Source organism: Pieris napi, chromosome 10 (assembly GCF_905475465.1).
Source record: "Pieris napi chromosome 10, ilPieNapi1.2, whole genome shotgun sequence".
In the NCBI taxonomy this organism is placed as follows: Eukaryota; Metazoa; Arthropoda; class Insecta; order Lepidoptera; family Pieridae; genus Pieris; species Pieris napi.
Genome location: NC_062243.1, coordinates 5,917,285 through 5,930,333, shown reverse-complemented (window position 1 = coordinate 5,930,333; position 13,049 = coordinate 5,917,285). Strand labels below are relative to the sequence as shown.

Here is a 13,049-nt window from a genome sequence, read left to right as displayed (position 1 = left end):
AGTGAATGTAATGTGTAACTATATATTAGGTCTCAGAAGCATCTCTAACTCTGCGTAAGGTGTGTTCATAAGCCAGTCCTTACACTGCTTGTTTTAGATTGTGAACGGTGAGCGAATGTATTCTGCCTGCATATTGCATCTGGCGAAGTCCGTAGTAGTAATGACAATTCTAAAGATTAATTCATAATAACAAACCTAATATTAAATATCCCCTTACATATCTCCATTTTAAATAAGGTAATTATTCGACTTTATGTGTCAATTTGTGTGATGAAAAGAAACATTAGTAATTACGTAGACTAAAGATGAACATAGGTTTGTTACCATATTAACGATTAATCTTTAGAAATAGCTATGTCCATAATAAGATCAACATAGTTTAATTAAAAGGCCTTTATTATTAATGAATACAACTACTTGCTAAATAAGTTAGTAGTAAGCAGTAGAAAGGAAAGAAGTAGAAAACATAATAAATTTTAATTATATCATTTATCTATCGTGAATATACATCATCTGAAGTATCTTGAGGAAGAGATCAATGATACTTGTGTACAGCATAAAAGCCGCCAAAGCATAATCAGACTCGCCAATTTCGACGGCCTTTCCACCGAGAATCGTCTGTAGCTCTATTGTTAGAATCTGAAATATAAGATCAAAACAGTTTTACTCTTAAACCTATACGATAAGGATTTTCTCACTCTACTGCGAAACCGAACCTCCGTGTAACAAAGTACACTCTATAGAAGTATGTCAGAATCTAAACTCCATTCAATTTTCATAATTTGTCCATAAACCATATACGATGCTACGAACAGCTACGCGACCTACGCGCGCACGTAATGCGTGTCATTATCGCGCAATTATCTTATGATATCTCACTGTCTAAAAGAAAATCTTATTATGTCACAGTCTATGAATAGACCAGTGCCGATAATTTTTGAAACCTAAAAAAATAATAGTAGAATGAAACCTATTGGAAAGGGAGGATAATATTATAAAAATTAAAGGAAAAATACATTAATGACGGGTATGGGCGTTACTGCATACAATTTTTTGCATTTTCTGAGAAGATGTACTATGATAATGTATATATATTTTTTACCATAAGAAAGTAGAGATTACAACGAACTGAAAGCACACCAACTTTTTGAAAAAAGCTGATATTTTGACGGGTGAATTTTCGATTGAAAATTAGGGTGTTTTTTTTAATTAATTCAAAATAAGGTGAAAAAATAAATATTTTTAATCAAACAAATTACAGCGTATTTGGGACATAGAAAGGTAAGTTTTCACCAAATTTCGTTTAAAAAAATAAATTTTTGTAAAAGATAATAATAAAAAACCAAAAACTTTTTGTTTTTTGAATTTTTCACATAAATTTTGAGGTTATGTGAAAAGTGTGTGAATACAAAAGTTTTAGATCTTTTTATTACCTACAACTTTGCCATTTAACTTTCTTCGATAGGACTTTTAGTTTTGCCGGAAATCGAGATAAACCGTTTTTTACCCTTAAAACTCCCCCCCCCCCCCCCTTCCCCTTCCCGACCTCAGATCGCCCGTAAATTATTTTTCTTTTAATTTTTATAATATTATCCTCCTTTTCCAATAGGTTTCATCCTACTATTATTTTTTTCACTTTTTATTTATTTTGAAGGCTATCTGCACTGGTCTAAAACTCAAATTTAATCAACCATCCAACCTTTTGCTGCGGTCTACATACTGAACTACCATTGACATAGTATAAAGTATCTATTAAAAAGCATAGAAATTCCTACAAATGCCACGACAACTTATAGAGTACGCAAAAACACGTGAATAATTTCAGTCTCTTGAATCTGCAGCATATTTACTTACCACAACGTTTAATATAGTCCCAATTAAAAGTATTACCATATGTATTGGCTTATAGTAGATGTTCAGAAAGAACATAGACACAGATATTATCGTGGCCACAGCTCCAAATGCCACAGCAATAAGCACAACGTATAAGTACCATTTGGTGAAGTCGAACTGAAAGAAATAATTCACAAGAATACCGTACAAATATATATTTTTTACAGAACAGGAGCAAACGGGCAGGCTCACATGATGTTAAGTTATAACGCCGCCCATAGACACTCTCAATTCGAGAGGCATCGCGAGTTCGATGACGCTCTTTTAAGAATTGGTACGCTCTTTTTCAAAATTCAAAATTCAAAAATCATTTAATCATATGGGTAACACATTGTACACTTATGACTTGTCAGTAAAGAAATACATATTAATGCTTCTAATTTTACATTTAGTGCCAGTTCTCAAATCAAGGGCGTAGAACGGAAGAGAAGAACTGGCAATAAACTCTCCGCCACTCTTTTTAATCGCCATGTTTTTTTTTATACAACGTTTGTAAGGAGCTTGTTTTCTTGAAGGACCCTAAGTCGAATCGGTTCGGAAATGCTTGGTGGGTTTCCACATTGTGGTGGTGTGCGGCAAAAACTCCCTTAAACAATGCTCAGTTGTAGAACGACGGACGTGATAACCAATCAGCATTAATTTTACAATTGTATATTGTTTAGCTATAATTACTTAGCCGGTTTTATTAAATAAATTCTTACGCTAGCGGACTCTCTTTAAAATCTAACAATATGAGATGATAAAACTAATTAATAAATTATTATATATATATATTACTTACACTAGAGCATGCCAGAAGCACACAAAAAAAGACAACAACGGCCGTTGCAATAAATGCATAGAAAATTAATTGCGTTCGAACTTTACATGTCATCGTAACCACCACAAAACTCATCCCCATAACCTAAAAACAACAACAATATAAAATATGTTTTACTTAATCGTAACCCTGAGTGTATAATAATATGTGTTCACGATGAAATGACGCATCTATCAAGCAAATAAATGTTAAGTTAAATATAGGAAGTTCGTATATATGTGCTTAACAAGCACGAATTCATGGCAACCTAATTGTGATATTAAATCATAATAATTATAATCATTATAACTATTTTTATGTTACACCATCCGAACAGGAATCTATTTTTGTATATACATGAGTAGCAACGCGTGTTATGTATTTAATCTAGGTATATATTATGTCACCTACTCACACTTGTATGTGTTTGGGAGTAACCACACCTTTTTTTGACGCCGATGTACTATTCTAGCTTATCAAAATATAGAGAAGAATCCATTTGATTCTTAGGTGATTATCGAACATGAAGATCTACGCTGTACCAATTAAAATTATAACTATATGTTTACGTACTAATATATATGTTTGTTTATTTTATAAAGTCAAATAGATGAAAGTTCTGTGACTTTCAAAACAGGTTTAAGCTCCGTACATTTTCAATTATAGTCTGTTATAAATGAGTTATGATTTTATAAAAGTTGATTCATTTTAGACAATAGAGTTAAGGTAAAAGTTTTAATTCAAATCTAGTTTAGTTTAAACAACATTATAACTCCACGATTGAAACTAAATACAGACGCAAATGAGAACAAATGCTGTGACTGAATTGTACCGAAATCGTATCAAAATTTACATCACAAACTAAATAAACGATTATTATATAATATTATAACATTAAATTCTTTTGATCTCTATATTTAACTGTGTTTTTTTTATTATATTTACTTTCTAGGCATGTAGGTGATCTGCGGCGGGGCGATGCTCTGCGTACTAACAATCACGACAATTTCACGATGTTTACCTACAGCATACCAGCAAAAGAGGCACATATACATATAAGGGTACAGCTGAGATTTGATCGCACGACCGGTCGATAGAACCCTATTCCGCAAGACTAAATGTGTAAAACCTATATTAATTGAAACAAAATTATATGTCCTTACTGCAATAAAAAGACAAACGAAATTGCAAGGTGGACGTCTCGAGCATGGGCTGCATATCATCAAACAACTTATAAATATTATAATGACACTGAAACAAAAAAGTTCAATCAAAAATTTTAAGTAGCTTTTAAAGCTTTACATATTTACTTAATCATAATGAGTAAATATATGAATTGAATCATAAAACATACATCTAAAAATATAACAGTATAGACTTTTTTTTAGTTTTAAGTTATAGGAGAAAATTAGGTTCCAATAGTAAAAACCGCTACCTACTACCGCTTCCGTTTCCGGGGCACACAAGTAGTCTTATGACGAAAAAAGTTTGCCAAACTTTATTTCAAAACATCTTAATATTAAATGTGTACTTACAGAGATATTATTAAACACGTGAGATAATTGTTCTGGAAGACTTCTTTTACACTAGGCCTAAAAATCAAGAAAATTTTTAACTCTGAAACTTAATTTAATTAATGTTTTTTTATGCAATTATAAACGGATTGTTTGATGTTCCCCAGGAACCAATTAGTTAAGTCCGCGCCTTCATCAGCTTGTAACCAAAATATTATCACTGGGTATCGAACCAAGGAACGAGTAATTCGCCGCGTTAACAGGTAAAGCAGCAGCGTTCGGAAAAAAATGCCTATTTAATCTCTAGTATCAACCATTGCATATTCGTTTATTTATAGATCTAGCAATATTGGCAAAACAAATTACTAATATGGTCTTAAACTGGTTTGACTTTGACGTTGTTAGTTTTAAATTACTTTGACAAATAATGACAATGGCAGATGACAGTATCGCCATTCCTCTGACATATGTAAAAGACGTACGTGTTTAGGATAAGTGCAACCACACCAACTGTCAGTAAAAGCATCAAAAACAAAATACTGAAGACAAATTTCACGAAGTAATTTCTACTCTCAGGATCGTAAGTAAATGGCACATGGTCTTCAAATCCACCAGTTGTAGCTATATGTTCTCTAGCTGCTTCCCGAATCCCTGCAATATTTATTCAAAACGTTTAGTTTGCTTTAAATGGTATAATTAATGGTGGGGTAATGGTGGGGACGACTGCGAATCCATGGGTCCCGGGTTCGATCCCCGGCTGAGACGAACATCGATGTGATGAGCATTTGGTGTTGTGCTTAGGTCTTGGGTGTTTAAATAAGTATTTATATGTCTATCTATAAGTGATACATGTATCTTATGTTCCATAATAAACATATTTATAATATGTATGTATAGCCGTTGCCTAGTACCCATAACACAAGCTTCACCAGCTTAGCATGGGACTAGGTCAATTGGTGTGAATTGTCTTTAAAAAAAAAAATAGTGGTGAAATGAAAAGGATCACTCCAACCCTAGCCATTTCCGATTCGTACTAATAATGTTTAGAACACGATGACTTCCGCTTTTCTGCAACGGAATAAAAGTATTAAAAAAATCCCATGGCGGCAAGATACAGGATCTATCATAGTTACCATCAATTTAGAAGCTTTCTATAAAACCGTCGGATCACTAGTGCAGTACTAATTCCGTATCACTTTTATGAGTTCCCAACCGATTTTATTGTCTTTAGTAAAGAAAATTAATTTATATAACTACGAATGTGATGAATTTATTAAAACATTTAGAGAGAAAGCTCTATGTCTAAATATAATAAATTCGCGTCTTATATCTTACTTGATTAGTTGCTGAAATCTATCCTGTTATTTTAACGAACAGTTTCTATTTACATAATAAACAAGAGCTTATAATAATAAGTTTATAATTGAACACGTACCAAGAAACTGAATCCACATTGTTCGCTGGCCAATTGAACTTTTACTCTTGCCATCTGTGCTTTTCACACTCTTCGCACTGACTCCTTTCTCGAGATCTCTTTCTTGATCATTAATTTGTACCGTGTTTTTTCTTTCCTTTGTTTCTCTATCTTTTTGCTCTTCCAAATTTTTATTATCATTAAATCTCTTTTCTTTTTCATCTTCAATAAAAATGTTTACCTCGCTTCGTATAACGTCAGCAATCCCTTTCTTACTCATTAGTTGTTGTTTTGTGTGATTGTTATTTGATTTCTAAAAAAAATCTAAAAAATATAAAATATTAAACAAAATGGTTTCTGTCACAGTCTTATAACATTAATCAGTGACTAAATGATAAATTTTTCTACGTCAAGTTCTGACAAATTTTGTCAATTCTCATCAATATGACTACAGATACAGCTTTTTACTTTTCACGTAGTCTGAAGGAGGGCGTAGCCTTGCTTTTGGAGACAATTTTTGCCAGGGAGACTTAATTTATTGTTGAAGTATTGTAATACGTTTGTATATATAATACACTATTTCTTATGTATAAAATTACTATTCTTCTATAATTTAATTCTAATGTAAGTCTGTAATATTTTTAGGTTTTTATTTTATGATTTGAATGACGAGTAATACACTTATAATTAAGTAACGATTATAAACTTATACTTTCTGAACTTCGCCACAAATGTCGTCATATTCCCATGGGATCGAAACTGTTTACAGACGTGTTAATTAGAGATTATTGGATCCACTGTTTGCTGTGATTGCAATTAGCGCACGTGACGTGTTAGCTAATATAATAATTACAGTTATGTTAATTTGTTTAATCTATGTTATACATAAAAATATATTCGTCGCTACGACTAACATTCGCTACAGTAATATAAATAAATAACTAACGTCCAGTAATTGAGAAAACGCATGCCTGTTTTTAATATACATAATTTATAGTGTAACCTTCTGTGCAAAATATGTTGATTCCTAAGTAATAATAGTCCTTATTACAGCTTGTAGAAGTAGAATTTTAGAGTCGATAACCAAAGATAAGCTATACAAAGTAAATGTATGAACTATCTGGGTTATTTCTGGATTATTGTTGTAATAATAATGCCTGGTAGAAATAATTGTGATTTTAGAATGTGAATAGCGAGTACAAAAATAAATATCGATGGTGTATGTCAGTTACTGAAAGCTTATCGCCTATTTCTCTATAATAATAAAAAAAGGGTGCGTGTACTTATGTACGCGCGTAAGAAGTTATACTTCTTTGGCTTTCTTTATTTTTTTAAATATAATCAATTAATATTTAACGTAAACAATTTAATAATATTTAATTATTAATTAATATTAATAACAATTATATATTATTAATTCAATTTAATAACTTGGTATGTTTCATAGCCTTAGTATAACCTTAACCTTAGTAAAGTAACAATAGGTCTTTGTGAAAAAACATTGCTAAATTTCTTTGAAAAAATAATTAAAACTCCTTTATTTGTTTAAAAGGTAAATGTCATTATGGTCATTCAAAATTCTTTGCTAACTTCACGCATATTCTATTTCTTTTTACTTGTAGATTGTCTTATTCCCATCTCGCTCGCGCACGCTATAATCACACTGACAACTTTGTGTCACGGTGCGCGCGCAATCGTAAAATTTCACTCTCATCAATTTTTCATAACGCGCCTAAAGAAGTATAACTTCAAAAACAAATGATCACAAAACAGATACATAACTCTTCGACCTAAAAGGTTTTACCACTGTTTTTTATATTACTAAAATAATTTTACGTAGCTTAGAAAAGCTTTTTAACAAATCATTTAAATACCCAAATATAACGAAATTTTGCATTAATTAAGTTACGTAAAGTACACAAAACACAATAGCGTTAGTAGCATTAATTAAGGTTTAGGAATGGAGGCTTTAGCGATGTCACGGTGTATTTGTGTTGTAGGTGCAACGTTTTTGCTTAAAGATATGGTATACGGAGTTAAATTATTTTTCTCTCTATGTTCCTTGTGCATGTTTGTAATTTAACTACTAATAATGATTATATAATGTATGGTTTTATAAGTACCACAAAAATGTTGAAAAACTTCAATATTTATTTGATATTTTGTAGCAAGCTTTAAACGACTTGTGACTTATGTGATTGAGTTAACTATATGATGGGGAACAACGTAAAGGGAGGAACCTCGACAAGTGAAACCACTGACTAACCAGCCCGAAGACTAAGGTCGGAAAGTTGTATTTATAATATCCTTAGCAGGGGTCACATAGCCTAGCGGTGTTCTTAAGTGGGGTACCGGGTTCGATTCCCGGTTCGAGGGCAAGTTTTAATTTAATTTAAATTTGTTCTCGGCCTTTGGGAGGGTTGTGCGGTACCGGGCGAGTGCCTAAACCGTACATGGATGACATGGTCGAATTTCTAAGGCAAAAAGCGCGAATTATAAAAAATCGTATACTTGACGCTGGCTAATGCACAAACCGTGCCAGAGCCATAAAAAAAATCCTTAGCGGTCGGAATAACTTCGTTAGCGCGTTTCAGGGTATGACGTCATGGTAGTGAATGTAGGTGTGTGAGTATGTGTAAGTGCTGAAAATATTCACAAGCCCGAAAAAATTCTTAAAAGGTGACGGATTTTCCATCCTATTAAAAGTAAAAAGGTGTCCATCCGGTAGGTTATATTATCATTGTCTTCACGTTTGCCCAATAATCCCGGTATTCAAAGGCAGGCATCGACTAATCGCTCTTAATGCACCATTACTCGGTGCCGTCATCCTATTTTTACTAACGAAGTATCTTTTGTTACTTTGTCAGTGAATCCGGTCCATTTTTCACAGCTTTTATCTCCCACCATTCACATTTCCTCCTCTTTGTCATTTTAATTGATGTCATTTTATACAAATGTTAAAAATTACGCAGACGTAGGCACAGTCGCTTTGCTTAAATACGCGAAAGAATTTTCGTATCGAAACAGATGTGCGTTGATAACACTTTACATTTGATTGCTGATGTAACTTTATGATGAGATATTGTGAATTTTCATATGAATAATGTATTGGAACATTTATTTTGACACGAAGATTTTTTTTTATCGAACGGGCAGGAGTTATGAAGGAGGCTCATCTGATGTTAAGTAATACCGCTAAGAGTGAGAGTCAAGAGTGTCCATACACTCTCAATGCCAGAGGGCTCTCGAGTGCGTTGCCGACCTTTTTTTCTCTCTCTTTTTTTTCGCTCTCTCTTTTCTTGTAGGGCCCTAAGATGAATTGGTTCGGAAATATTTCGGTGGACAGCTGGTTCTACATAGTGGTGGTGCGCGGCAATAATTACCTTAAATAACGCTCAGTTGTGGAACGACGGACGTCGAGGTGGTATTTCAACACTTTCCATCGTAAATACAGTAGAAGATGCAGAGAGACCCCACATCTCGACGCAACGCCAAAGTACCAAGCCGCTCGAAAAGGGATTGTTTTTAGGTTTATAGACATTTAATCTTAAGATTAAATTAAAACTTAGAAATAACTCATTTGTGTTATGTGTTTGCCTTTATTGCTTAAGAAGCTTTTTGAAGATGTTATCTTTCCATAGTTGGCCGTCCTCGATAAAATCAAATAACTAGCCCGTCTTGCCTTTCTTCTGGTAGCGCTTTGCTTTTATGAAAGAAATGGTATTTGAACAGAACTTACTACTTTTATTTTTTATTCAACTGAGTAACAGCTAGTAAGCAGATAATCCGTGTCATTGTTTTTATATGCCTACCATCATTTTTATCTAATCACGTAAGATAATAAGGAACTTCAATCAATTCTATGCAGTACATGGAGTACGTAGAACATAGAAATATTGTTATATGGTTAAGTTCAATTTTTAAAAAGGCAATCCAGTTAAATTAACCTTCATATAGAATTATATTATAGCAAACGATTATTATTTCACTCAATAAGTGTACATAGATAACTTGAAATACGAGATCTTACTTCCCGCAAAGATAACAACATAATTAAATATTAAAGGCGTGTTTAAGTTAACAAAATATGCAAACAGCATTAACTAGAATTGAGAACAACGTTAGAGGTTCCTAAAGGTCATTATGGAAACAATTGTGTCCCCATTCTCCGCCGAATTTACATTTAAGTCGGGGAAAATGTATTTCCTTGGATCTACACTTTATAATTTTTTCACACCCAGTTAGAGTACGTTTTAAATTTATAATTATAATTGCATTTGCTAGAATGAAAAATGGAAATATATTGCGATTTCCAGCTTCTTTATAAAAAAGTAAAATATAATTTGGTTTATTCCAAAGTTACAAAGTGTGAATACATCAGGTTAGACTTAAATTACTTATTAGTCTTAAGTCAGGCTAGATAGTAATGTTCCATGATGTCTTAGTGAAGACACGTGTATCAAAAAGTATAATTTATTGTTTGTAAAACGATATTTTGAACCAATAACACAGAATTATTCTTTGAATATAGAAATTTTCCAACACAAATGTTTCTGTGCCTCACAACACAACACAACAACACTGTGGTTTTGGCGATGTTTTAAAAAGATATATCGATAGATAGTAATCAAGCTTTAACTCTTTTCGTATTTTTTAAATTTAACAAATACATACTCCTAAATGTTGGATTGTGCAACATTATATTAGCTCAAAATTCTGTGGGTCCCATTCCGTTCCCTATTTATTTTTAATAACAAGTCCTCTTGTTGTTTCACAAGACAGTCATAGGAAATGCCTTAGAATGTGCGTTGAATATGAGTCTTACAGAAAATAAAATTTTAACTTTTTCAAACAAAAACATACATATAAAAAAGCAGGTTCCATAAGTTATAAGGCAACGGGAGGCCTTATCGCTACCAAGCGATTTCTTCCAGGCAACCCTAATATGGAATGATAAAAAAGAAACACCTACAGAGAGTAAAGTACAAGAAGTGCACAAATAATTAACAAAAACTCAAACTCAAAATAACATATAACACTACCTATAACTAAAATAAAGAAAAAACAATAAACAAATAAATAAACAATGAGATTTAAAAAGGTCAAAGCTAATCCAAGGGTTAATTGAGTCACAATTAATTTATATAAGTAGTAGCTAATTACGAGGCAGAAGAAAAATTATGAAATAGAAGAGTTTTAAATAAATTTACAGACTGAGCTCGTATGATATCAATAAGTAAGTAATTCCATAGAAGGATACCTTGCAGTCAAGGAGGTGTGATTCAGTTTTATGAGTAGAAGTTTTAAGAATAAGATTGTCTAGGAATACAAAATTGATCGACTATTAAACTATTTATATATTTATTTTTACTAAACGAAGGCAGTATTTTAACTGGCGAATACTTTCGTCGCCATGTCAAACAGAAAAAGAAAGTTGGGTTGTAAAACAGACCCTTACACCCAACAAAGACTAAAGTTTATTCCCTTCCTGAGTAGCCACAGTTCGTAACTTGAACTAAGAGCTGCAATAAACAAAATTCACAAGATAATAAGAACAATGAAACCTTCGGAATTGCTGGAGCCGGTCGAGTTTATTTAAAGAATATTTTATAACACCGTGAAAATGTTCGGAGTTTTAACGAAGTGTATTATTATTACACGGATTTGTTACGATGATATTTTTAGGCGATTTTAATCATTTTTTTCACAAATGCAAGAGACATATTTCTGACTTATTATGCAGGAAGCATAATTCTGAAAAATGTAACGCCCAATTTCTGAATTTCTAACTTCAATTGGGAAGGGTCACACAATCAAATTTTAGAGGCGTATTTGTTTTGATAAGACGCCATTAGAATTCGAGGCACGTAGCTCGCACTAACGCGCTTATAGGGACAGATTATATTAATTATATCGTTGTTAAATATAATATATGTGGGTTATGTAGTTAAGCTACATACAGTAAAGCCGTAACTTAAAGGGTTGTAATTGTTTTTTTTTTAGAAATAAATATAGCTTTAGGGATGATGTAGCATTCTGAGATGAAAGAATGTTGTCCAGACGTTTTTGACAAACATAAAAATTCAAAAATTTCCTTTTCATAATATTGACATAAATATATGTTTGTATGAAGACTGACATAGAATATATCGACTAATACAATGTGTTAACGCTTTTGCTAATATTGAGATATATTTAAATCAAGGAATATTTAATGAATATATTTATCCATAGAACTTAATAAAAACATTTTACGTTATGTTATTCTTATGTCAAAATCAAATCCCATCCATTTGGGTTCTATTATTTGATCTAGATTTTGATTTTAGGAACGACTTCAAATTTTTGTGCCACTTCTAATACATTTTATATATCTATGGATACAACAAGTTGTCTATGTTATAAAGAGTAATATTACACAAACGATCCGAAATCTTTTCACAAACATCCTTTGAATGCTCTTTTATGTTAGATATTAAATGAAAACGAGAGATCTTCATCAGGGTCGTTCTATAGTCATATATATGAAGTTTTTAATATCTTCAATAACGTTATCTATTGTATATTCAATTTACGTAAAAGCTTCAACTGCAATACAAAAAGTCCAGAACAGCAAAATACAAAATAATTAGTAAGTTATCATGCCACTAAAATACAAAATCGGCAACCTCCCTCCTACCTAGGTAGGAAACAGAAAGTTACTTTTGAGTATTTTCTGAGATACAAAAAATTTAGGTAACTATCCTATTTTCCTTGCATCTATAAGCGTTTTCTTCCTTATGATTTTTTTAAGTATACCATAAGAAACAAAGTTATATATGTCACCGTAAATTTGTAAACACCGTTAGATTGTAATCTATCTCGCGAGATTATAAACTGTCGAAAGATTGTGAACCTCAACGAACTGCTTACAATTTAACGTATTATTATTCAGTAGTTATATGCAATTGTTGGAAAGTAAAATTAATCTGTAATTGACCAAAGAAGTTTGAATGATAACTAAGTTAGTGTAGTACAATCTACCGAATAATAATACGTTAAATTGTAAGCAGTAAGCTCGGTGTTTACAATTTTACGTTAACATATACATGACGTTTGATGCGTCATTACTTGAAAGCATAGTATGATTTAGAAGTTGTTGTTACAATATAATTATAAAATTACGGGCATAATTTTATTCAGCCCGTGTACAACCCTGCTTAATATAAGGCCTTTAAAAACTCGTTTCACGGGGATTTTCAGTGACAATGGATTAAGAATTTATAAAAAGGGTCTGTCTGTGTGCGAGTAAACATTTGACGAAAATAAAGCGTTTTTATACAAAGCCCCAGCTTTGAAGTGATTTGTACCTACTTGCTTTTACATAAAATGATTGTATAATATGAGTAGAACATGTATTTTATTTGACTGGCTACTGTCACGTGATACT

The 13,049-nt window shown here is 32.1% G+C and overlaps 1 protein-coding gene across 1 annotated transcript; it reads right to left on the bottom strand.

The window, feature by feature from the left end:
- Nucleotides 1-467: 467 nt before the first annotated feature.
- LOC125053291 lies at nt 468-6,006 on the bottom strand. The gene is made up of 7 exons (XM_047654587.1): nt 5,642-6,006; nt 4,689-4,857; nt 4,228-4,284; nt 3,856-3,943; nt 2,675-2,797; nt 1,855-2,010; nt 468-639 (listed from the first exon to the last, which is right to left on the bottom strand). The coding sequence occupies exons 1-7, from the start codon at nt 5,898-5,900 to the stop codon at nt 490-492; spliced, it is 1,002 nt and encodes a 333-aa protein (XP_047510543.1). The 5' UTR covers nt 5,901-6,006; the 3' UTR covers nt 468-489.
- Nucleotides 6,007-13,049: the final 7,043 nt, after the last annotated feature.